This window comes from Pistacia vera, unplaced genomic scaffold (assembly GCF_008641045.1).
Source record: "Pistacia vera cultivar Batoury unplaced genomic scaffold, PisVer_v2 Contig137, whole genome shotgun sequence".
NCBI lineage: Eukaryota > Viridiplantae > Streptophyta > Magnoliopsida > Sapindales > Anacardiaceae > Pistacia > Pistacia vera.
The window spans coordinates 305959-328853 of NW_022195434.1; the positions used below are offsets into that span (position 1 = coordinate 305959).

The following is a 22895-nucleotide window of genomic DNA, read 5'->3' on the forward strand; positions in this document are numbered from 1 at the left end:
GTAAGATGACAATTCGTGAGATTATGAAAGAATTAAACCTAATCTATATGTTTATAAGTTCTTAAGGGCAAATTCATTTGGCAAAGTTCCGACCACCCAACTGATACTCTCGTGGTAGGTCAATCTCTCGGCTTTGGAGGAGTAACTAAGCTCGTGAGCCGAGCATCCGCTAAAGAAAACAAAGATGGGGCTTAATAGTTTGGTAATGGAGTCGAAACGATTGGCGTTGTATTATCAAATTAATGAAAAACTCCCCACACCCTGTTCTCTACTCGGTGTCAGAACTGTGGAGTAAACAGGGCTCTCTTGAGTATGTGAAATTCAATTCTGAGCCAGAGTACGGTGAGGGTTTAGCTTATGATCTAACTCTAGAGAAATCAACTGGCGGCAGTCTTGTTTTGGAAAGGCGGCACATTGTCATCTCAGGATCTTCACTTTCTACGACAAGGTTACTTGGAGCGCATGGGAAGAAACTTTCACTCTCTTCTCCAGAGATTCAATTTGAGAAAATGAGTGCCAATTGCCAGAGAGATGCGGCAATTTCGGGGTGTGTGATGAATATCAATGTGTTGCTTGCCCATCGGAGAAAGGCCTGCCGGGGTGGAGCCAACACTGTGAAGCTAAGAAGTTAAATTCTTGTGGGGTGAATGATTTTCATTGTTAAAAGGTTGAAGGAGTGGATCATTTCTTGAGCAATTATAATTCAGCAAGTGGACCAATCAAAGTAGATGAATGTGGTGAAAATGTACAAAAGATTGCATATTTTTGGGGTATTTTTACAACCAGGAGACATCAAGACGTTGGATTGCATATGAGTTGAAGAATGTAACTAAAGTCTCAAACTCGACACATTTTGGCTACATTAAGGTACCCAACAAACAAGTAAATTTATTTGGCTTTTTCTTACTTTGTTGTAACTTGTGTTTCTGTGGGAAAGCATCGGAGACCGCTTATTATAAGGAAACAGTGGAGAATCCAAGTTGCCACAGAAAGTTGTGTTTGTTAAACTTAATTATTACAGAAAGATGAAAAAAAGTCTTAGTTGCCTATTTTCAAATCAATATCCCATCTTTTCATTATAATATAAAAAAAAAAAAAAAAAAAATAGGACACAGTGAAATCTATCCAAACTTTAGACATGAGATAAATTTAAGGAAACTTCCTTAATCTTCAAAAGCAGAATAAGATAAAAATCGTTCAACTTTGAACGTCTAGTAAAAATTCCAACAGGCCGCTGTCACCAATGAAAATAAAAATAAAAAAAAGGTAACATTATCCTTAATATTGTCCGGATGCTTCACTCTATTAAACCAATAACAACCAACATAAAAAATCAACAATAAATACTTTACAACACATTCGAAAATCTAGCTTAAAGGAATTTAGCTTCTAAAAAAGTAATAGAGATCGGTGGAACTAGGAAGAGAAATTAAAGTGAGAAGTGAGAAGTGAGAACAAAGTGGAGAGAAATGAGAAATAAAGTTTTAGTTTATATTAATATATGGGTTGTTGGGTTGTTAATTTATGAGAATTTCAAACATGGGTAATTTGTAGAGTAGTTAACGATTTTTTTCCATCCAATAATGGCTTAATAACACTTTTTCACCCGTAAACTTTAAATATACATTACTATCCAATTTATATTCCGATGGTAAATAGAGAACAACTCGGTCTAGATTGTTGGAGCTTTTGAAGAGGGGAGACCGATGAGTCTTTTGGTGGGGGAATGTTTTATTTGGTGGTTGTGATTGATCGAATTTAACTTGAGAAGAGCAGCTGCGCAAACCTAATCGTTTGATTGCTTACGATTGGTGGGTCGACGAGAGTAGGGTTTGAGAGGTTTTTGTGGTGATGATCGGGGAAGAGAATGGTTGTGTGGGTCATAACGATACAAGAATCGGAAGTATGATATAAATAGATAGTAAAGGGTATTTTAAAAAGTTTGTTGATGGAAAAGGTGTTAAGCATTATTTGGTGGGGGAAAAAGTCGTTTACTCTTAATTTGTATTTTGTTATGTGAATATGGTCAATGGCTCTAATTTCTCTAATCTATAATCCCCCTAAGGTTTATTAAATTACAAATATCTTATTGAGGTTGCAAAAACAAAAGGAAGAGTAAATTTCACTTACAATCCCTCAATTTTGTAAAAGTGACAGGTGCTTATCAAGTTTAGATTTTTTCGCCACATAACACCCCCATACGGCCATACCATTCCAAATTATGGTTTGGCTTATGAACACTTTAGTTTTAGAGAATATTTAGTAATGCTTTGGTTCCTACCAAAGACATGTTGGTTGCTAAGGTTTGTTAATTGCTAATCGGGGGATTAGCTAATCAGAGGGACCAAAAGTTACAGGGACTAAAACTTTACTAAAAACTTTTAGTAGACCAATTATCTAAGCCAAACTTCATGGATGAACTTGTCATTTTCCCGTTTGGTTCCTATGATTTCGAAATCTGTGAAAATAGTTAACTTACTAGGCATTTTATGGCTATAAGTTTCCAGATCCAGTTCCCAGAAAAAAACACATCTCTTTGACCGGTTGCACTATGTCCTGTTTTTTTTCCAATTTTGCTCTCCTTGACTATTATTTCACAAATTTTGTTCATCCACACCGACCTTTCCTCAACCACTGTAGAATTCATCATTTCATTTTGAACACTAGCAGGACCCTTTTGGTTCCAATATTTGTTTCTGCTCTTGTACTTTGAACACTAGCACAACCCTTTGAATGAAAGCTAACAAGTATTGAGTTATGGTTGTTTTCATGCTAGGCTCTATAAAGGCTCTCGGTAACATGCATATTGCAAACACAAGCACGAGAGAAAAGTAAACTGCACCAAGAACTATCTGTAGCATTCCTTTATATCTGAAGATGGATTATCAGTTGATGATGATGTTTGGAGCACTTTAGCATCAATCTTGGGGCTCTTTCTTGCAAAGTTCAAGAGAAAGAAAAAGAGTAAAGATGATTTAATGAAGATTCAGAGAAATAAATGTTGAAGAAATCAGTAAATGTAACACAACCATTCCGAGGTTCTGGAAGCACAGATATAATTATTGTTGGTGCTGGAGTTGCAGGTCAGCTCTGGCTTACATCTTGCCAAGGTAGTACACTCTGCAATGTGAAATTGGTTTTCTTTTTTTCAAAGACTAGGCTTTTTCCTTAATTCTAAGGAGCTTTTTTTTTTTGGATTTTATAAAACTCTGTTGATTGCCAAGAAACATAAAAGGAAGAAATAGAAAACTAACATCTTTCATTTCCAGCCTTTGTTTTCTATAGTTAAGTTCAATTGAATCTGTTGATGCAAATGGATCACATAATATTGCAGAGGAGGATATTGATTGGATGAATGAAGACTATCATATCCAACTTGTTTTGAGTATGTTGCAGGATGGTCGCCGAGTGCATGTGATTGAAAGAGACTTGACTGAACCTGACAGAATTGTTGGTGAACTCCTACAACCAGGAGGCTACCTCAAGTTGATAGAGTTGGGTCTTGAGGGTAAGCACAAATTCAGCTACATCACTGTGCCTTTGTCTTCTCATATGTTATGGCTACAACACCTCGATTCTAATCTGTGAAATATGTTTGTGTGGCTGCAGATTGTGTAAATACGATTGATGCACAGCAAGTGTTTGGATATGCTCTCTACAAAGATGGAAAAAGTAACAAAGTATCTTATCCCTTGGAGAATTTCAATTCAGATGTGGCTGGAAGAAGCTTTCACAATGGCCGTTTCATTCAAAGAATGAGAGAAAAAGCTGCTTCTCTATCGAAGTAAAGTTTTTCTCCTCGAACATCCCATTTCAAATTGCTTCTCTGTTCTTATAAGACGAAGCTTAATAAAGTTTACAAGATATGTTCCTCCAGGCTAGCCATTACAAATCTCAATAGTTTGCATACTTTCCTGGGGCTTAAATTTCTGCAAAGTTATCTTAAACTTTTATCTTTCAAAGTAATATCATTACTAGCATCTTGTTTACATAATTTTTCTTTTTCGCTGCAGTGTAAGATTGGAACAAGGAACTGTAACATCTCTAATTGAAGAAGAGGGGATTATTAAAGGGGTGACATACAAAACTAAGACAGGTCAAGAGTTGACAATATATGCTACCCTCACGGTAGTATGTGATGGCTGTTGTTCAAATTTGCGGCGCTCTCTCAGCAAACCTAAGGTTAGTATCCTTGTCTGGTTTGGTATGCATTTCAACAATCTGATTAATGACTTGAATTTCTAGGTAGTTTGAAAGTACAATCATTACTTAACAAGCTGAGGTTTCAGCTATCACAGAAAACCTACTTATTGCTATAATTGTTTTGCACTAGAGTTTATTATAGGGTACTTATCTTTTTTGTAGGTTGAAATCCCCTCTTGTTTTGTTGGTTTGATCCTGGAGAATTGTGAGCTTCCATACAAAAATCATGGACATGTCATACTGGCAGATCCTTCTCCAATCTTGTTTTATCCTATTAGTAGTACTGAAGTTCGCTGCTTAGTAGATGTACCTGGCCAGAAAGTACCATCAATTTCAAATGGTGAAATGACAAATTATTTAAAAACTGTGGTGGCTCCTCAGGTATGTGTAATTTGTTTGAATAGATCTCTACACAGTTGTCTAATTTTACTACTATTGCATAATTATGTTTTAAGTGTTCTTTTGCAAATCAAGTGAAATGAGAATGTCACATTTGCTTATTCCTCAAAGTATATGAGTGATTCTGGCGATGAAAACAATTTTTTAATGTTTTAAATTTTCTTAACAACATTTGAATTTAGCTTGTGACTGATTCCTTAATACTTATTGGAACTTGCATGTTTCAGATTCCCCATGAACTCCACTCTGCTTTCATTGCTGCAATTGATAAAGGAAACATCAGAACAATGACTAATAGAAGCATGCCTGCTGCCCCGTCTCCTACTCCTGGTGCTCTTTTACTCGGGGACTCGTTCAATATGCGGCATCCTTTAACGGGAGGAGGAATGACTGTGGCTTTATCTGATATTGTTATCCTAAGGGATTTGCTTAGGCCTCTGGGCGATCTAAATGATGCACATAACCTTTGCAAGTATCTGGAATCTTTCTACACCCTCCGTAAGGTAAGTAGCATTCATCGATTCAACATCTGACAATGTCTATGCTTTGGTTATGGTATTTATAGATCACTGTTGGATTTACAAACAATTTGAATTTACATAATTCTTGTCTGCAGCCAGTGGCATCTACAATAAATACATTGGCTGGTGCCCTCTACAAAGTCTTTTGTGCATCACCTGATCCATCAAGAAATGAATTGCGGAAAGCATGTTTTGACTATTTGAGCCTTGGAGGTGGTTTCACGAACGGACCAATAGCTATACTCTCTGGTCTAAATCCTCGTCCACTCAGTTTGGTTAGCCATTTCTTTGCTGTCGCAATCTATGGTGTGGGACGTTTATTGCTTCCATTTCCTTCACCTAAACGCATGTTGATTGGTGCTAGACTGATTTTGGTACGCATATCTTCTGCTTTGTAACTTTAAATGGCCTAAATAATTTATCACTGATTTTTCTATCTTCTAATGGATTCAACTTTTTTCCCTAATTTGTCAATTCTGTTCTTTTTCAGGATGCATCAAGTATAATTTTCCCGATTATGAAGGCTGAAGGTGTAAGAGAGATGCTCTTCCCTGCGACCATGCCAACACATTACACAGTTCAGGATCTATGCTTAAGTTAGGTGAAGAAATATGTGAATCATCAAACAATTTTTATTATATTTGTAGGATTTGTTCTCAAAATATGACAGAAAGTTCGAATTGAACTGAAACTAGACATTCTTTGTACAATGTAAATTAGTTATTCAGTTTATGAACATGCCTTTTACACTGGAAAAAGGACTTACAATGTGATTGTGTATGTTGAAACTTAACATTCTCTGTGTATTATAAACTATTTGTTTATTCTCTAACATGCTTTTTCACTGGCAATGAACTTAGATTGTGATTGTGTATGCTTAAATTGAGGGGAAAACAAGTAGCTATTGTGAACTGCAGTGACCATATCCGTAAGGAATAACAATGATAGGCTAGTTTATCCTTGTGAATGTGTGTACATTTTTATACAAGAAATGTTTAATGCAGACAGTATCACATTCTGTAGAAAGAAAACAAGCAGTCAATCCTAATGTTATGAGTAGGGGAATTCAAATTATGGATCTTCATGAAATGGAAAACATGGCGATATACATTTTTTCATTAAGCAACCATAAGGAGGATCGGGGCAATATCCTGTTCTGCAAGATTACTCAGTTATTGAAGGTTTTATTCCGTCCCAAAAACCAAATATGGTGTTTTTTACTTACAACTTTGCTGGTTTGAATGATGAAGGAACCTAGAGAAAGGCAGTTAAAGAATTGAAAAAACAAGAATTATGAAGCTGAACAGAACCCAGTATGGCAGTATATCATTCAAGTTGATACATAATCAGGCCATCTCAAGAACATTTGTGATCCTAGGCAAAAATTACTTGGGGGGCCTTCTAATAATATAAGCATATATTAAAAAAAATATATCAAATTTATTTTCTTGTCTTTTGAGATGCAAAATCACTAGGAGAGGTGGACGACGATTGGTAGACTAATTAGGTCAGGTTGGTGGGGGGTTTTGGAGAGCAAATGTTGGAAAAGTGATGGGTGATGAAATAGATAATTTCCAATGCCTGGATTGGCCAGAAAAGGCTTGAGAAGTCGCACAAAAGGTATCGGTGGCTGCCGATTTGACGGAGTAAACGAATGAGTTATGATAGAGATTTTGGTGAGAGGGTTGAGGGGAGGAAGATGGTGGTGTCAGGGAAGGCCAACAACGCCAGGTACATGCTGAAAATGTTGAAAATGACTGTCATGCACGGTAGAGTTGGGTTATGAGATTCGTAAAAAATTGGTCAAATCGAGGGCTATCAAGATTAGAAAAACACTTGGAAAAATGATAAAGTGATGATTCCAGTCAATTTTGGTGAGAAACTTGATGAGAATCAGCTCCAAATGGCTGGCGGTGAAAGAGGGATGGAGATAATTTATGTGAATTATCAAATTTGGGATGGAATTGAGGTTGAGTAATTTGAGACATGTAAATGACTATTTAGCCTTTTATTGTTAAAAGAAATATAATGTGTTAATTTAAGGGTGTAAATTGGAATATATGAAATTAGAGGTACAAACTACTATTTTATCAAACTTTGGGTGAGAATATATATAAAAAATTTATAATAAATTTGGTCCTTTTGGTTTTTTTTTTTTTTTTTTTCCTGGGCCTGGATAAAAAATCATACACCATTTCTATTTTTGTAATATATTAAAAAAATTATAAAAAATTTGGGCCCTATTTGTGGGGGGCCTTGCGCCGGGCCTGTACATAATAATCCTAATAAATTTACATTTGGTTAACTTTCTCAACCTCTGAACAAACTTTTCTAAAAAGCACAAGTTCACCCAAAATTTGACAAATTGGGCAATTCAATTGTACTGCCTAATGAAGCCATAAATGCAGGCTCAAGTTGGCATCAAAGATGAGAAGCTGGTTCAAAATTTTAAAGATTTCTTCAAACATAAATTAACCCATAACCCAAATTTTTAATAAAAATGGATGTATTCCGCTGCCAGGATTTGACTTCAATTAATTAAGCAAGTTTTTAGATTCCTGGGAATCCCAAAACTTTACGCTCAAGGCTTTTTATTTTTTATTTTTTATTTTTTTGCCTGCGAATGCATGGCTGATGGCTCCTATGATGTGGATATCAAAATTTAAACGAGACTGTCGTCTGTACTGTTGGGACTGTCTTTTAGCTTATTTTAGGGAGAGCGACTTCCCACCCAAGGTTTGGTGAGACCACACTTTCCCATCTGTCAGGTTTTAAAATGACCCTTTCCCACTCGTCGAGTTTCAAAATAACACTTTTCTACCCTCAGTCAGATTTCGTTAGGGTTTTCTGTTATAAAAAAGCGTAATAAGGTCAATTTTAATCTAGCCGCAAAAAAAAAAATAATAAAAAATTGAAATCTCGGTGAGTGTCGCCTGAATGGTTGGCTGCCTTTTCTCTCTCTGCTTTCTATAACTAAAACCATTGCGATCGGGTTATTGGTTGTGTGATCAACACATCTCCACCTTTCTTCTACTCATCGTAGATATATCGTATTGGCTTCTTTTTGATCTTTTGTCCGACCTACTTTTTAATATACTATAGCACCACTTTGACATGGGTATTTCCGCCCATTGACACTCACTCTCAACGCTCTAACCTTGTTGCAGAACCTTACAAAATTTCACTAAGGTATGTCTATATCAACTTATATTTATCTACACTACACATATAGATTTTCCCTTTCCGTCTCCTCTCTTTTAACAAGTGTGTTTACTTCAACTTTTGTTGCTTTTTGTTTTTGGGTTGGAAATGGTGGTGAAGATCTGAACTCATCAGAAGCTTAGTTGGGCATTCAATATTCTTGTTGAATTTGGAGTTTAAGATAATGGGTAATTTCGAATTTAGAGGAAATGCATTGTTAGATTATGTAAGGACTAAGTAGTCGAAAATTTATGTATTGTTATTTGTAGTAACTGCTCCATGACCAAACTTTGCAAAGCTTTGATTGAATTTTGAAACTTTTTGGAGTTTATATTGCTTAAGTTGTAGCATTAGAATGTTGTATCGTTATTATACATTGTTGTTTTATGGTCTCGTTTCCTATCTTTAATTTCTTGCAATGTCTAAATTCAATTGTCATTTTTTTCTTCCCTGTTCCCACATTTTGACTAACTGTAAATTAAAAGGTTTTCCAAAACTTGAATTTTCCATGAGGGAAAAAAACATTCTAATATTAGAAAACGACACGTATATTGATATAAGATGATTGAGTACTTTTCATCACTTTTGTTGTCATTAAATTATGTGGTAGATTGTGTCATTTGAGATTTTCATTTCTGTTCAGCTTGTATTTTCATGGTATTGGTGAATCTATATGAAAAGGTCCTTTTAGATAAGCTCTCTTAATTATGTTTACGTTTGCTTGATATTTCAGAATATCTATCAATCAAATAGTTGATGGGTGGGATACTTTCAAAACGAACAAGTTCTCGACAGTCTTCTTTTGGATCTAGTTCACGTTCATGGTGTCATCACAATTATCCATCGCCAACATATGCTCAACCAAGCCAAGATTATGTGTCACAGCAGCACTATGTGCCTCCTCATGTTGTAAAATTGAGGATCTCCGTTTGTTATTACTGCTATAATAATCTGTAAGCTTCTTGACAACGTGTATTAAGGAATTGAGATTGCATTGGAATGTTTGTTACCCTTTTTTATAACAGAAAACTCAATTTTTTTTATAAGTGGTATTGTTTGTTTTAGCCTTATTTTTTTGGTCCTAACCGTAAAAAAATATTCCAAATCAACATTTCAATTGATTAACTCAAGGAAAAAATAGATAATTTTAATAAAGACTCATTAGTTGGTGAGGGCTCATATGGAAGAGTGTATTTCGGTGTTCTGAGAAGTGGGCAGTCTGTAGTCATCAAGAAATTAGATTCCAATAAGCAACCAGACCTGGATTTACATGCTCAGGTTTGTCATATTATTGTGCATTATTTTCAATTCTTCTATAGCGTTGCACATGTTTGTAACTCTCTCTTTCTCTCTCTCTCTCCGCTCTCTTAAACTGAAACAACTAACCTAGAGTTCAATTGTAACTCTCGCTGCTCTCTGAAATTGAAGGGTTTTCTCCCTTTTTTGTCGTAACCCTTACTTCTGCTTATCGTACGTACGTAATCTTTTCCAAACGCAGTTGCCTTCTATTTTGGTGTCTTCTTGGGCTGAGATAGAGTGGTTATGGTAGTGGTTTGAATGCACAACAATTCCGTGGACTAACAAAAAGCAGATTTTGTGTTCTTCCTATCCTTCGAAACTGACGCGATTGGGGACTTAAGGTTGGCGGCTAACGACGACTGACAAACAAAGGTTTGAAAGGGCGAGTGACGATTGGCTACGACAACGAGTGAGAGAAAAATAAAGATCGCCAGAAATCATTATAAAATTAAATCCCGTAATTCAATAAGGCAAAGCTTCCTCTATGAAATTTTTGTAATTTGTGGCTACTTGGTTTTACACTTTTGCTTCTCTATTAATTCTGCAGTACTATTTTTTATCTTTACACAAAGTTGTTGCAAATCTACTTTCTTGTTATTGAATTTCCTATTCTTATTGGGTTTCAATTGACAAAAAATTATATATATATATATATATATATATATATGCACTGCAATTTTACAATTTGGTATATATATATATGCACTGCAATTTTACAATTTGGATTCTTATTTTCAAATATTAGTAACGCTAGTACTTTGTTTTATTTGGGTTTAGATTGACATTTAACTATAAATGCCAATTTAGGGTTGCAACAACTATAAGGACAAAATGGTAATTCTATAGGTTTTAAATTTTAAAAAATCCAACGGTAACTTCATACATTTGAAACATTATTTTTAATAAAAAACAAGGACAAATTGGTAATTTAATTTTCATATAAAGTGGAGGGCATACTAGTAATTTCATATTTAAAGAGTGGATATTTTTGTAATTGCTCTGTTGATATGACAAAAAATAATAAAAAATTATGAAGTCAAATATGTAAGGGTATTTTTGTCTTTTCAGTCAAATATTAACAGAAAACACTAACAGAACCTGATGGAGGGTGGGAAAATGTCATTTTGAAACTTGATGGGTGGGAAAGTGTAGTTTTGCCAAACCTTGGGGGTGAAAAAGTTGTCCTCCCTTTATTTCAATTAACATAATATCCAAATAAAGATTTATTTAATATGCATGGTACCGAATTACAGAATTTTTACTTCAACTATTCCATATTATTCTGTGGTTAATTTGTTTCTTCTTTAAGAGTCAATGACATTTTCCCACCCAAGGTTTGGCGAATCTGCAAGTTCACACCCCTAGTTTCATAAATTGCAGATTCTCACCCTTAAATTAACAGAAAACTGTTTAATCTATTAAAAGGGTAAAATAGTTATTTCAAAGATAAAAATTTCAAAATAACCCTTCACTTATCAAATTCACCTCACCGACAATTTTAGGCCATTTTGGCCTGTTTCCGGCGTAGTTGACCCCTCTTGACACCATCATTGCAATCCCCTAACCCCCCACATCAAAACCGCTAACCTCCCTGTTGATTGAACCCCCCAATCGCCAACGGCGGCTCTTAGTTTTAGTCGACGTTTCATCCAAATTTCGATAGGTCTCGGCATCGGAAACCACCCCCAACACCACCAATAGCATCACCGGCTTCCCCCCCACCCAAAACCCCCAACATCGCCGATCGCAATAGCCCGTCGATTGCCGTCGCCTCTCCCTTAGGTTTTCGCATTTTGTCGTGCCTCTCTAGCCAAATTTCGACACCTCGCCGAGGTGTAATTGAGTGGAAAAGTTAAAGGTTTTGATGAAGAGGATTGGGGGATGTTGATGGTGGTGCCGAGGAGGTCCAATGATGTCGGAATCAAGCTGGATTTTTGGCTTGGCCGGGATCTCCTCTAGGGGTTATTTGAGAGAAATTTGAGATGTAGGAGTTGTTTTGAGAGAAAAGTAATTGTGTTAATTTAAGGGCGGGAATCTGCAATTTATGCAACCAGGGGTGGGAACTGCAGATTCGCCAAACGTGGGTGGTAAAATGTTGTTTACTCCTTCTTTAATGAGGTAATCCACGTCATACTAGAGCCTATTATTAGTTAGTTCAATTATGGTACTTCAAGAGAAAGAAAAATACATCTTTTCCTGAACGGCAATGATCTTCCCTTACAGGAATCTAAATATTTCTAATTAAAAGAACAACATTGTCAAATATCAAAGTAAATGCTGAAGATATTGGAAGGTAGTATACACGTGATTCAAGATGATGCACAACAGGAAAGGAGCCACTAAGGGGTGAGAAGGGGCTCTAGCCCTCACTGAGGCACTGACCCTATGAAAATTTTCAATTTGTACCCTTCTATTATGTGTTGTAACATTATCACCCGTTTGTTTTATTTATCAAAGTAGACTAAAATCCCCACATTATCACCGCTTTTATTTTATTTTATTTTTCTCAAATCTCAAATACAATATTTTAATTTTGCTGCTTCTAATGTATTAAAAAGTCGTTTTTTCATGAATAATTTTTTTATATATCAAATTTTTTTCTTTGCCTCCACCGAAACGAAATCCTGGCTCCGCCCCTGATGCACAACAGTCTTAATAAACGTGTCGGCAGCTTAACCTCCGAACAACTGAGAGCTCAGGAGCACAAATCCAGCAAAATTCAATTCTTCTTGCTCCCTTAGTAGAATAAGTGATTGTTGAAATTGTATTGTATATACTTAAAGACATTCATTTGGGTTAACCTTGGGGGCCACAATCACAATGTGATCACAAGAGACAATTAGATGAAATAGTTATTTTAAAATAACCAACAGATACAAATAGCTAGTTCACATGGTATTCAGCATTGGGAACATCGCCATTTCAATTTCAACTATAAGCATTTGTCAGGTTTTGAGCTATAGACATATAAATTATTTTATTTTGTCTAATAGTGAGAACTGGATAGTCCATTATTTTAATTCCTCTACCACTGTTTGGCTCCAATGATTTGGAAAGCCTTGGAAATATTTGTTAACCTTACTTGGCATTTGATGAATTCTCTTTGACCAATTTCAGCATGCCCTGTTAATCTTTTGAATGACAATTGTTTTCACAAATTTTGTTTATCAGAGACCGACTTCTTCCTCGACCTTTTCTAAGTATTCATTACTTTTCAGTTTGAACATTAGGAGGACCTTTTGGATCAAATATTTTTCTCTGCTCTTGTATTTTGAACACTATCATAAACCTTTGAATGAAAGGTAGAAAGTATTCAGTTATAGTTCTGTTGGCAGGTCTATAAAAGACTCGTAAAAATGCAAATTACCAACACAAGCCAGAGAGAAAAGTAAACCTGCAGTTATAGCTTAAAAGATTCATCACATCTTTTCAAAATCAATTCTTGATAACTTAAGATGGTTTATCAAATGATTATGTTGGGAACAGTTATAGCTACTCTCTTGGGGCTGTTGTTCTTGCAAAGTTCAAGAGGAAAGAAAAAGAGTGGAGATGTTTTAATGAGGATTCAGAAAAATGAGTCTTCAAAGAGATCAGAAAATGTAACACTCTCTGCAGAGGTTACTGGAAGCACTACTGATATAATCATTGTTGGTGCTGGAGTTGCAGGTTCAGCTCTGGCTTACACTCTTGCAAAGGTAATAAACTCTTGAAACTGAAATTTGTTATCTTGTTTTCAAAAACTAGGAATATGCTTTTCTTTTTTAACTTCACACAACATTTCTTCTAAACTCTGTTTCATAACATAAGAAGGAAGAAATAGAAATCATTACTAGCCTTTCTTTTCTGTCACTAATTCACTTAAATCTGTTTGATGCAAGAAAAGAAGTTGACGAGTCTCAGGAATACTCTAATTGTGAATGATCATTGAATTTGTCCAAGGAGCCATATTGATTGGATGAATAAAGAAGATATGCCTGTCCACTGAGGTTTTGAGTATGATTAAAACCTTGGTTTTTGGCTGTTTGTTGCAGGATGGTCGCCGAGTGCATGTAATTGAAAGAGACTTGACTGAGCCTGATAGAATTGTAGGTGAACTCCTACAACCAGGAGGCTACCTAAAATTGATAGAGTTAGGCCTTGAAGGTAAGCAAAAAAATTAGTATAATCTGTATTCTGTTACAGTTAGAACGCTTGCATTCTAATCTGTGATATGCGTGTGCGTACAGATTGTGTGAATCAGATCGATGCGCAGCAAGTGTTTGGATATGCTCTCTACAAAGACGGAAAAAGTACCAAAGTATCTTATCCCTTGGAGAATTTCAATTCAGATGTGGCTGGAAGAAGTTTTCACAATGGCCGGTTCATTCAAAGAATAAGGGAAAAAGCTGCATCCCTCTCCAAGTAAAGTTTTTCTCCTCTTTAACATTCATTTCAAATTGGTTTTCTGAACACTAATGAAAATTCTCCTGACGCTCAATTATAGAAATGATCTAAGCTTGAGATAATTTCATTTCATTTACAAACATCTTGTTTAAATCATTTTTCTTTTTTTTTTGCAGTGTACGATTGGGACAAGGATCTGTAACATCTCTAATTGAAGAAGAGGGGATTATTAAAGGGGTGACTTATAAAACCAAGACAGGTCAAGAGCTGACAGCATATGCTCCCCTCACAGTAGTATGTGACGGCTGCTGTTCAAATTTGCGGCGCTCTCTCAGCAAACCTAAGGTTAGTATCCTTGTCTGTTTTGGTATGCATTTAAACAATCTGATTACTGGCTTGAATTTCTTGGAAGTTTGAAAGTACAACCACTACTTACCAAACTGGGGTGTCAGCTATCATAAGAAAACCTACTTATTGCTATAATTGTTTTGCAGTGAAGTTTATTAAATGGTACTTATCAATTTTTGCAGGTTGAAATCCCCTCTTGTTTTGTTGGTTTGATCCTGGAGAATTGTGAGCTTCCTTACAAAAATCATGGGCATGTCATACTGGCAGATCCTTCGCCAATCTTGTTTTATCCTATTAGTAGTACTGAAGTTCGCTGCTTAGTAGATGTACCAGGCCAGAAAGTACCATCCACTTCAAATGGTGAAATGACGAATTATTTAAAAACTGTGGTGGCTCCTCAGGCATGTGTAATTTGTTTGAATTGATCTCTCTGCAGTTTGTTGTTTTATTTTACTACTAAAGCATAATTATGTTTCAGATTCCCCGTGAACTTTGCTCTGCTTTCATGTCTGCAATTGAGAAAGGAAACATAAGAACAATGACTAATAGAAGTATGCCTTCTGCTCCGTCTCCAACTCCTGGTGCTCTTTTGCTAGGGGACTCATTCAATATGCGACATCCTTTAACTGGAGGAGGAATGACTGTGGCTTTATCTGATATTGTTGTACTAAGGGATTTGCTTAGACCTCTGCGCAATCTAAATGATGCACCTGCCCTTTGCAAGCATCTCCAATCTTTCTATACCCTCCGTAAGGTAAGTAGCATTCATCGATTTAACATCTGATAGCATCATCATTCTAGGATATACAAACAAGTTGAATTTACATGATTCTTGTTTGCAGCCAGTGGCATCTACGATAAATACATTGGCAGGTGCCCTCTACAAGGTTTTTTGTGCATCACCTGACCCATCAAGAAATGAATTGCGTCTAGCATGTTTTGACTATTTGAGCCTTGGAGGTGCTTTCTCGAATGGACCAATAGCTATACTGTCTGGTCTAAATCCTCGTCCACTCAGCTTAGTTAAACATTTCTTTGCCGTCGCAGTCTATGGTGTGGGACGTTTATTACTTCCCTTTCCTTCACCTAAACGCATGTTAATTAGTGCTAGATTGATTTTGGTACGTATCTCTACTACTTGTAACTAGAAATGACAGCCTCAATAGGTTTTTAATGATCTGTGTATCTTTCAATGGACTCAATTTTTCGCTAATATGTCATTTATGTATTTTTTTTTTTTTTTTCAGGATGCAACAAGTATAATTTTCCCCATTATAAAGGCTGAAGGTGTAAGAGAGATGCTCTTCCCCGCGAGCATGCCAACAAATTACGGAGTTCAGGATCTATGCTTAAGTTAGGTGAAGAAATATGCGAATCATCTCATAATTTTTATGAGATTTTGTAGGATTTATTATTAAATTGTGACAGAAAGTTCCAATTGAACTGAAACCAGACATTCTTTATACGATGTAAACCATTTTTTCAGTCTATTAATATTCAATTTTTATTTATTTATTTTTTTGCACCGGAAAAATCAGTTGCAATGTGGTTGTGTATGTTGAAACTGAAAAATAGTTGCCACTATGAATTATGATTCTTCAAGAAACAGAAAAGATGGTAAAAATGGAGTAAAGTTGTTGTCACCTGTCTTCCAAAATGGAATGCTAGTTTTTCAGGAAATTCAGTTCAAGAAGGTTTTAGTGTCTAGTAAGAAAAGAAAATGGAGTTCCCCTAATAAGGCTTCGGTAGCAAAATTGTGAATTAATGTGGAAATGAAGAATCTGAATTAAAAAATCTATTTGAAGATCTTGAAATCTTTAAACGGCCGAACAACATCCTCCCACCCAAACTTTGCCTCAAAGACAATTTAGTACCCAAAAAGTTTTGAAACGACAAACAAACACTTTCTGCCTGAATCAATTAGTAAAACCTGTTTGACGAAGGACATGTTGGTAATTTTAATGTAGCCAAAAATGCTCTTTTCAATTTTCATTATTCTATTTTCACAATTAATTATAATGTGAAAGAGGAGAAAATGCGAAAAGCTCAGGAAGAAGAGAATGAAGTGCAGAAGTTGTCACAAGAGCTAAGTGCATATGAAAATTTCACGAAGTTCTATAAGATTCCCTATCTGGATGGCCAATCACATATGCCCAATAATATTGTCCAGGAAAGTGTTGTTGGTGATGTTAGTGTTTTTGTTAATGCCGGATGTGCAAAGAAAAGAGAATGGAAAGGAAAATTTGAACTGATTTTCATTAGACAACAAATCTGCATATAACATACTTTGGCTTACTGTTTCAACTACTGTCAGTAAGCTTTTACTTAATCTCAGCTAAACCACTCAAGTCTAACAACTTCATTACAAAATAAGCTGAGTCATCAAATTCAAAATTAACACTAAGGTTTACAGTAAAACTTAAACTACTGAACTATGGAACAACTCCATGCACGTCCATGTATAGTAGCAAAAATGGTTTCAGACTTTCAGTTTCAGCAAACCATACTTCCAGCACAGCATCAACCTTCAACACTCCACCTTGGTGCTTTGGCTGGAAACACCAAGTTCTAGCCTTAAGGCTTCAAACTTGGATTTGCATAATGCCTTTGTCATGATGTCTGTAACTTGGTCTTCCCCTCTACAGTGCACTAAGTTCACTTCTCCACACTGTTCAGCTTCCCTAACAGCATGATACTTAATCTTAATATGCTTAGTTCTGTCGTGGAGTACAGGATTCTTTGCCATTGCTACAGCCGACTGGTTGTCACATAGAATCAAAGTAGGACCACCTTGCATTTGATGCAAATCATTTAGCATCTTCCTAAGCCACACAGCCTGGTTCACAGCTGCTACAGCAGAGACATATTCAGCTTCAGTAGTAGACTATGCCACAGTCTCCTGCTTCCTTGACAGCCAACTAATTGCACCCTTATTCAGATAAAACACATAACCAGAAGTGCTTCTAGCATCATCCAGGGATCCACCCCAATCACTGTCAGTGTACCCCAACAACCTTAGACTTTCAGATTTCCTAAACCAGATGCCTAACATGCTGGTTCCTTTCACATACCTCAGCACATGTTTGGTAGCTTTAAAGTGCAATTCACTTGGGTTGCTCATAAACCTTGAGAGGTAGCTTGCAGTACTAGTGAACATTAGATCAGGTCTAGTGGCTGTGTAATACAGCAAACTTCCCACTAAGCTTCTGTATTTCCCTTTATCTACCTTCTTTGCACCATCAGTTTTGCTCAATTTCAGGTTGGGAACCAGTGGAGTATTCACTGGTTTACAATTCTCCATTCCAAACCTCAAAAGAAGCTTGGTTGCATACCTCTATTGGCGCACAAAAATCTCACCAGTAGCCTGACTTATCTCTATGCCAAGGAAGTACTTCATCAATCCCAAATCTGTCATTTCAAATTTAGCTTGCATATCTAACTTAAACTGATCCAATTCTTCAGGATTACTCCCTGTCACCAATAAGTCATCAACATAGAGAGAAACCATAGCCAATCCTTTTTCAGTTTTCCTAATGTAAAGAGTGTGTTCATTAGGACTTCTAGAGTAGCCAAGGCTACACAAATGGTCATTTATTCGACTGTACCAGGCTCTAGGAGCCTACTTCAAGCCATACAAGGCTTTCTTCAGCAGGTACACATAATCCTCCTTTCTTTCAACCTTGTAGCCATCGGGTTGCTCTACATACAGCTCCTCTGAAATCCACCCATTCAGGAATGCTGACTTGACATCTAGCTAGAAAATTTTCCAGTTGAACTGAGCTGCAAGTGCTAACAGTAGCCTGATTGTGTCTTGCCTAGCAACCAGGGCAAAAGTTTCTGAAAAGTCAATACCTGGTTGTTGTGCAAAGCCCTTCACCACCAGCCTTGCTTTGTGCTTGTAGATTGAGGCATCAGGATTGATTTTCAGTTTGAAAATCCATTTCACCTGAATGACTTTCCTTTTTTCAGGTCTTGGTACCAATTTCCAGGTTTGATTTTTATCAATCATGCTGCCCTCCACAGTTCAGACTTTGCAACCTCAAGATAGCATCTTGGTTCCACCACTGCCATATTGCACCTTTCGTACACATCATCCAGTGATCTTGTCCCTCTGACAACATGTTCTTCTTCCTCATCTGAATCAGCCCTTCATTCATCTCATCCTGACTTGATTTAGCTTGCACATCAACCCTTTTTTCTTCCCAGTTCCAGACTCCACCTTTATCAACCTTTATGTCTCTTGTGATTACAATCTTCCTAGACTTAGGAATATATATCTATAAGCTTTAGAGTTGCTGCTGTAGCCTATAAATATCCCAATTTCTGCCTTGTCATCCAATTTGGACCTTTTGCTAGTTGGGATCATAACATAGGCTATGCTTCCAAATACTTTCAAGCTCCTTATAGCTGGCTTGACTCCACTCCATGCCTCAATTGGTGTTTGATGTTTGACTGCCCTGGTGGGTAGCCTATTCAGCAGGAAAACTGCTGTATTAACAGCTTTTGCCTAGAACACTTTAGGAAGGTTCTTTCCAGCCATCATACACCTGGCCATTTCCATAATGGTTCAGTTTCTTCTTTCACAAACACCATTCTATTGAGGGGTGTATGGTGCTGTGAACTGCTGCTGAATTCCAGCTAGACTGCAGATTGTTTTAAATTCATTTGAAGTGTACTCTGTCCTATTGTCACTCTTTACTGTCTTAATCAAGGTTCCAGCTTCATTCTCCACCAGCAAATTAAATTTCTTAAACACAGTAGCCACTTCATTTTTCTGCTTCAAGAAATAAACCCAAGTCACCCTTGAGAAATCATCAATGAAGAGTACAAAGTACTTGCTGCCATTTAAGGATTCAGTCTTCATTGGACCACACACATCCGAGTGGATCAATTGCAGCTTGTGACTTGCTCGATAGGCTTGATCCGAAGGTAATGATGGCCTGCTGAGTTTGTCAAGCTGGCAGGCTGTGCACAAGGTCCTCTTCTCCTCTATCTCGGGTAGGTCTAACACCATGTCCCTTGACTTGAGTTCTTTAATTCCTAGGTAGTGAAAGTGCCCAAGCCTTTTATGCCATAACTCAGACTCTTCAACCTTGCTGGTTAAAGCTGAGTTTTCTGGTTTTTTCCAGTCCAGTGGAAAGCTTTTACCTAGCATCCTAACACTCATCAATTTATTTCCCTCACCATCCTTTATAATGCAAGCATTGTTTTGAAAATGCAAGGTGTAATTTTTTTCTAACATTTGACCTACACTTAACAAATTCTGTGCAATTTCAGGTACAAATAGAACATTGGAAATAACCTTGGTCCCTGCCTGAGTTTGGACTGCCACATCTCCAATCCCTCTTGCTTCCACATAGTCACCATTTCCAACCTTGACTTTGGAGTTGTAGGTCCTGTCCATCCTAATAAAATTCTCTAAATTTGCTGCCATGTGGTTAGTACACCCACTGTCTATCAGCCAAACATCTCTGCTGGTCTGCATTGAGTAGCATGAAGCTACAAATAGCTGTTCTGGTTCACTACTCTGCTGCCGGTCTTCTGCACTTTGTGCTTACTGTAGTGGCTGTGCACCCTTGTTCCTGCACACTTTTTCAATGTGCCCGAACTGCTTGCATCCCCTGTATTGGATCCCAGGCCTGAACTAGCACTTACTATCTGGATGTCCCTTTTTTTTATAGTGGGAACATGGTGGATAATTTCTTCCTCCACTTTACTTTCCCCACTGTCCACAAACTCTCTCTTTTCCTCTCTTATCTCCAGCATATTTTCTATTACTTCCCTACACATTCACTCCTTTTTGAGTAGCCAACATAGCGCCTTCATTTGAGTCATCTTGCCTCATCAACCTTCTTTGTTCTTGGGCCTGCAGGGCATGAACTAATTCAGTGAGGCTGATTTTGGAGAGATCCTTTGAATCTTCTAAGGAAGATATCTTGGACTCAAATCTTTCCGGTAGGCTGACTAACACCTTCTCAACTATCATCTTGTCACTCATCTCAACTCCTAACAATCTAATTTTGTTCACCACACTCATAAGCCTATCTACATACTCTTTAACTTTCTCTACCTCCTGCATTCTCAGCATTTCGAACTCTCTCCGCAGGTTCATAACTTGCATGTTTCGGGTTGTATCACTTCCCATGAACTCCTCTCTCAATCTATCCCAAGCTTCCTTTGCAGTTTCACACGCCATTATCCTTGTAAATACAAGGTCTGTTACTGCAGAATATATGTGAGAAAGAGCTCTTGGAGCTTTGGACATTTCCTCCTCATGCATTCTCATTTGATTCAAAGTTGGGTTTGGACCAAGCTGTGGTGGCTGTTTCTCCTCTTCCACATATTGCCACAACCCTTGCCCTCTTAGGTAGGCTCTCATTCTAATAGCCCAAATGTGATACTGGTCCCCATTGAACACTAGAGGTGAGAGAGAAGCCGATTGAGTAGCCATGCAAAAACTGGTTGCAGTTTTTCTGGAAAGTTTTGTTCTTGCGGAAGATTAAAGTTTGATGGTGATTTAGGATGAGTTTTTTTTGAGTGCATTTGTTAGATGATGGGTGGTTGATCCAGCTCTGATACCATGTTAGTGTTTTTGTTAATGCCGGATGTGCAAAGAAAAGAGAATGGAAAGGAAAATTTGAACTGATTTTCATTAGACAACAAATCTGCATATAACATACTTTGGCTTACTGTTTCAACTACTGTCAGTAAGCTTTTAATTAATCTCAGCTAAACCACTCAAGTCTAACAACTTCATTACAAAATAAGCTGAGTCATCAAATTCAAAATTAACACTAAGGTTTACAGTAAAACTTAAACTACTGAAATATGGAACAACTCCATGCACGTCCATGTACAGCAGCAAAAATGGTTTTAGACTTTCAGTTTCAGCAAACCGTACTTCCAACACAGCATCAACCTTCAACAGGTGATCTTTGGAGCTTTGATGATAGAGCCAATGCTGCTACCCTTTTGAACTCAACGACTCTGTAACCATGCCGTGTTTTGTTGTTTTTAATTTTTTGCACCTTGTATTGTGTATTAAGTCCTTGAAATGGGTTATTAGTTCTGTCGTTCTAGGATCATCTTTAGATTCATAATTTTAGCTAAGAAACGAAGAGAAGAAGAAAAAAGATATGAGAAAGAGGAGGCGAAGAAGATGAAAGGATGAGATGGAAAGAAAGTGAGAGAAAAACTGGGGTTTTTATAAAACTTAAGAAGTGAAAATTACTCTTTTAAGAATGGAAGAATATCATTAATATCATGTTAATTAATGGATTTTACTAACCGATTCTGACGGAAAGTGGTTGTTTGTCATTTCAAAACTTTTTGGATGCTAAATTTGTTTAAGGCAAAGTTTGGGTGGGAGGATGTCGTTCGGCCATCTTTAAACTCGTGGAATAATTTTTTTTCTCACCAATTTCTTCAAATTGAATTGCTTATGTACCAAAATGGCCACAATTCTATAAGAGAAAAGAGGAAAAAAAAAAATCCTAGTTCAATTTGGCATCAAAAGAGTTTCATAAATGCTTGATGATTATTTTGAAATAGTTAAAATCCTTTGCATAAGCCAAATGCCTCATTCCATTCCACCAATCTCACCGTGAAAACAACTAAGATCTCAGGACAAATTTTACATCTCCCAATCTTCCTCCTCCCAGAACCAAATCTAGAAAAATTCTTACTGGAATAAGTGATTCTAAATATGAACAAAAAAGAAAGAAAGAATTAGATGAAATATTTAAAGGCATTCATTTGGGTTTATGTTGGAAGCGACAATGTGATCACAAGACAATTAGATGAAAGAGACAAAACTATGTACTTACTTTAATAGGTTACATATTCAAAATTTTAGTCCAATTATGTTAAGATAAATTTGCTCCATATGAATAAAGAGAAAGAATAGACTTTTATTAATTCAATCGATACCCTATTTTCCAGACTACTACTCTTAAATACCTAACAAACCAAGCATTCCTAATGACCCTAGGAAACCTACTTAATGTAAAATACTATTTCCATTAACCAATACGAAATAGATCCTACTTAACTAATAACTTATCAGAACCCAAAACCAACTAAACTACCTCCATTGCCGCATAATCCTTGGACCATATTAGAGGCTGCCAAACCATTCTTGAAACTCTTCTTTCATTTTCATCATTTTCATCCGCATCTTCCTCCAATCCCCTAACGTTGCCCATCCCATCCGACACAACCTTGTCCTCAGGTTGGAAGGCAACCCCCTAGATTTCTCCACCAAATTTGCAGCATCTCCCCAGGACGCATCCTCCAAAGGTAGTCCTTCCCACTACACCAACAGTTGCTCCACCAACCCACCTTTTCGACGCACCGTACTGCAACCAACCACTGCTAGAGGCAAAACCAAAGGCTAACCTTGATACGTCGAAGGCGGTAGCCGTACTGTATCCTACAATGGCACAGTGTGACTTGGTTTCAATAAGGATACATGGAACACGGGATGAATCTGAGAGTTTGGTGGTAACTCCAGCTTATAGGCGACCTTCCCCACATGCTTGA

The 22895-nt window shown here is 36.9% G+C and overlaps 3 protein-coding genes across 3 annotated transcripts; 2 read left to right on the forward strand and 1 right to left on the reverse strand.

Annotated features, from left to right (window-relative positions):
• Positions 1 to 242: 242 nt before the first annotated feature.
• On the forward strand, positions 243 to 5724 carry LOC116122734 (squalene monooxygenase SE1-like). Its single transcript, XM_031408548.1, has 9 exons — positions 243 to 448; positions 3049 to 3127; positions 3397 to 3508; positions 3610 to 3784; positions 4014 to 4182; positions 4366 to 4584; positions 4830 to 5105; positions 5219 to 5497; positions 5614 to 5724. Exons 1-9 carry the CDS (start codon positions 243 to 245, stop codon positions 5722 to 5724), a joined length of 1626 nt encoding a protein of 541 aa, XP_031264408.1.
• A 7354-nt stretch (positions 5725 to 13078) lies between these two features.
• On the forward strand, positions 13079 to 15712 carry LOC116122735 (squalene monooxygenase SE1-like). The gene is made up of 8 exons (XM_031408549.1): positions 13079 to 13318; positions 13655 to 13766; positions 13850 to 14024; positions 14183 to 14351; positions 14537 to 14755; positions 14833 to 15108; positions 15197 to 15475; positions 15602 to 15712. Exons 1-8 carry the CDS (start codon positions 13079 to 13081, stop codon positions 15710 to 15712), a joined length of 1581 nt encoding a protein of 526 aa, XP_031264409.1.
• Positions 15713 to 20136: 4424 nt separating this feature from the next.
• LOC116122736 lies at positions 20137 to 20805 on the reverse strand. The gene has a single exon (XM_031408550.1). The coding sequence runs from the start codon at positions 20803 to 20805 to the stop codon at positions 20137 to 20139; it is 669 nt and encodes a 222-aa protein (XP_031264410.1).
• Positions 20806 to 22895: the final 2090 nt, after the last annotated feature.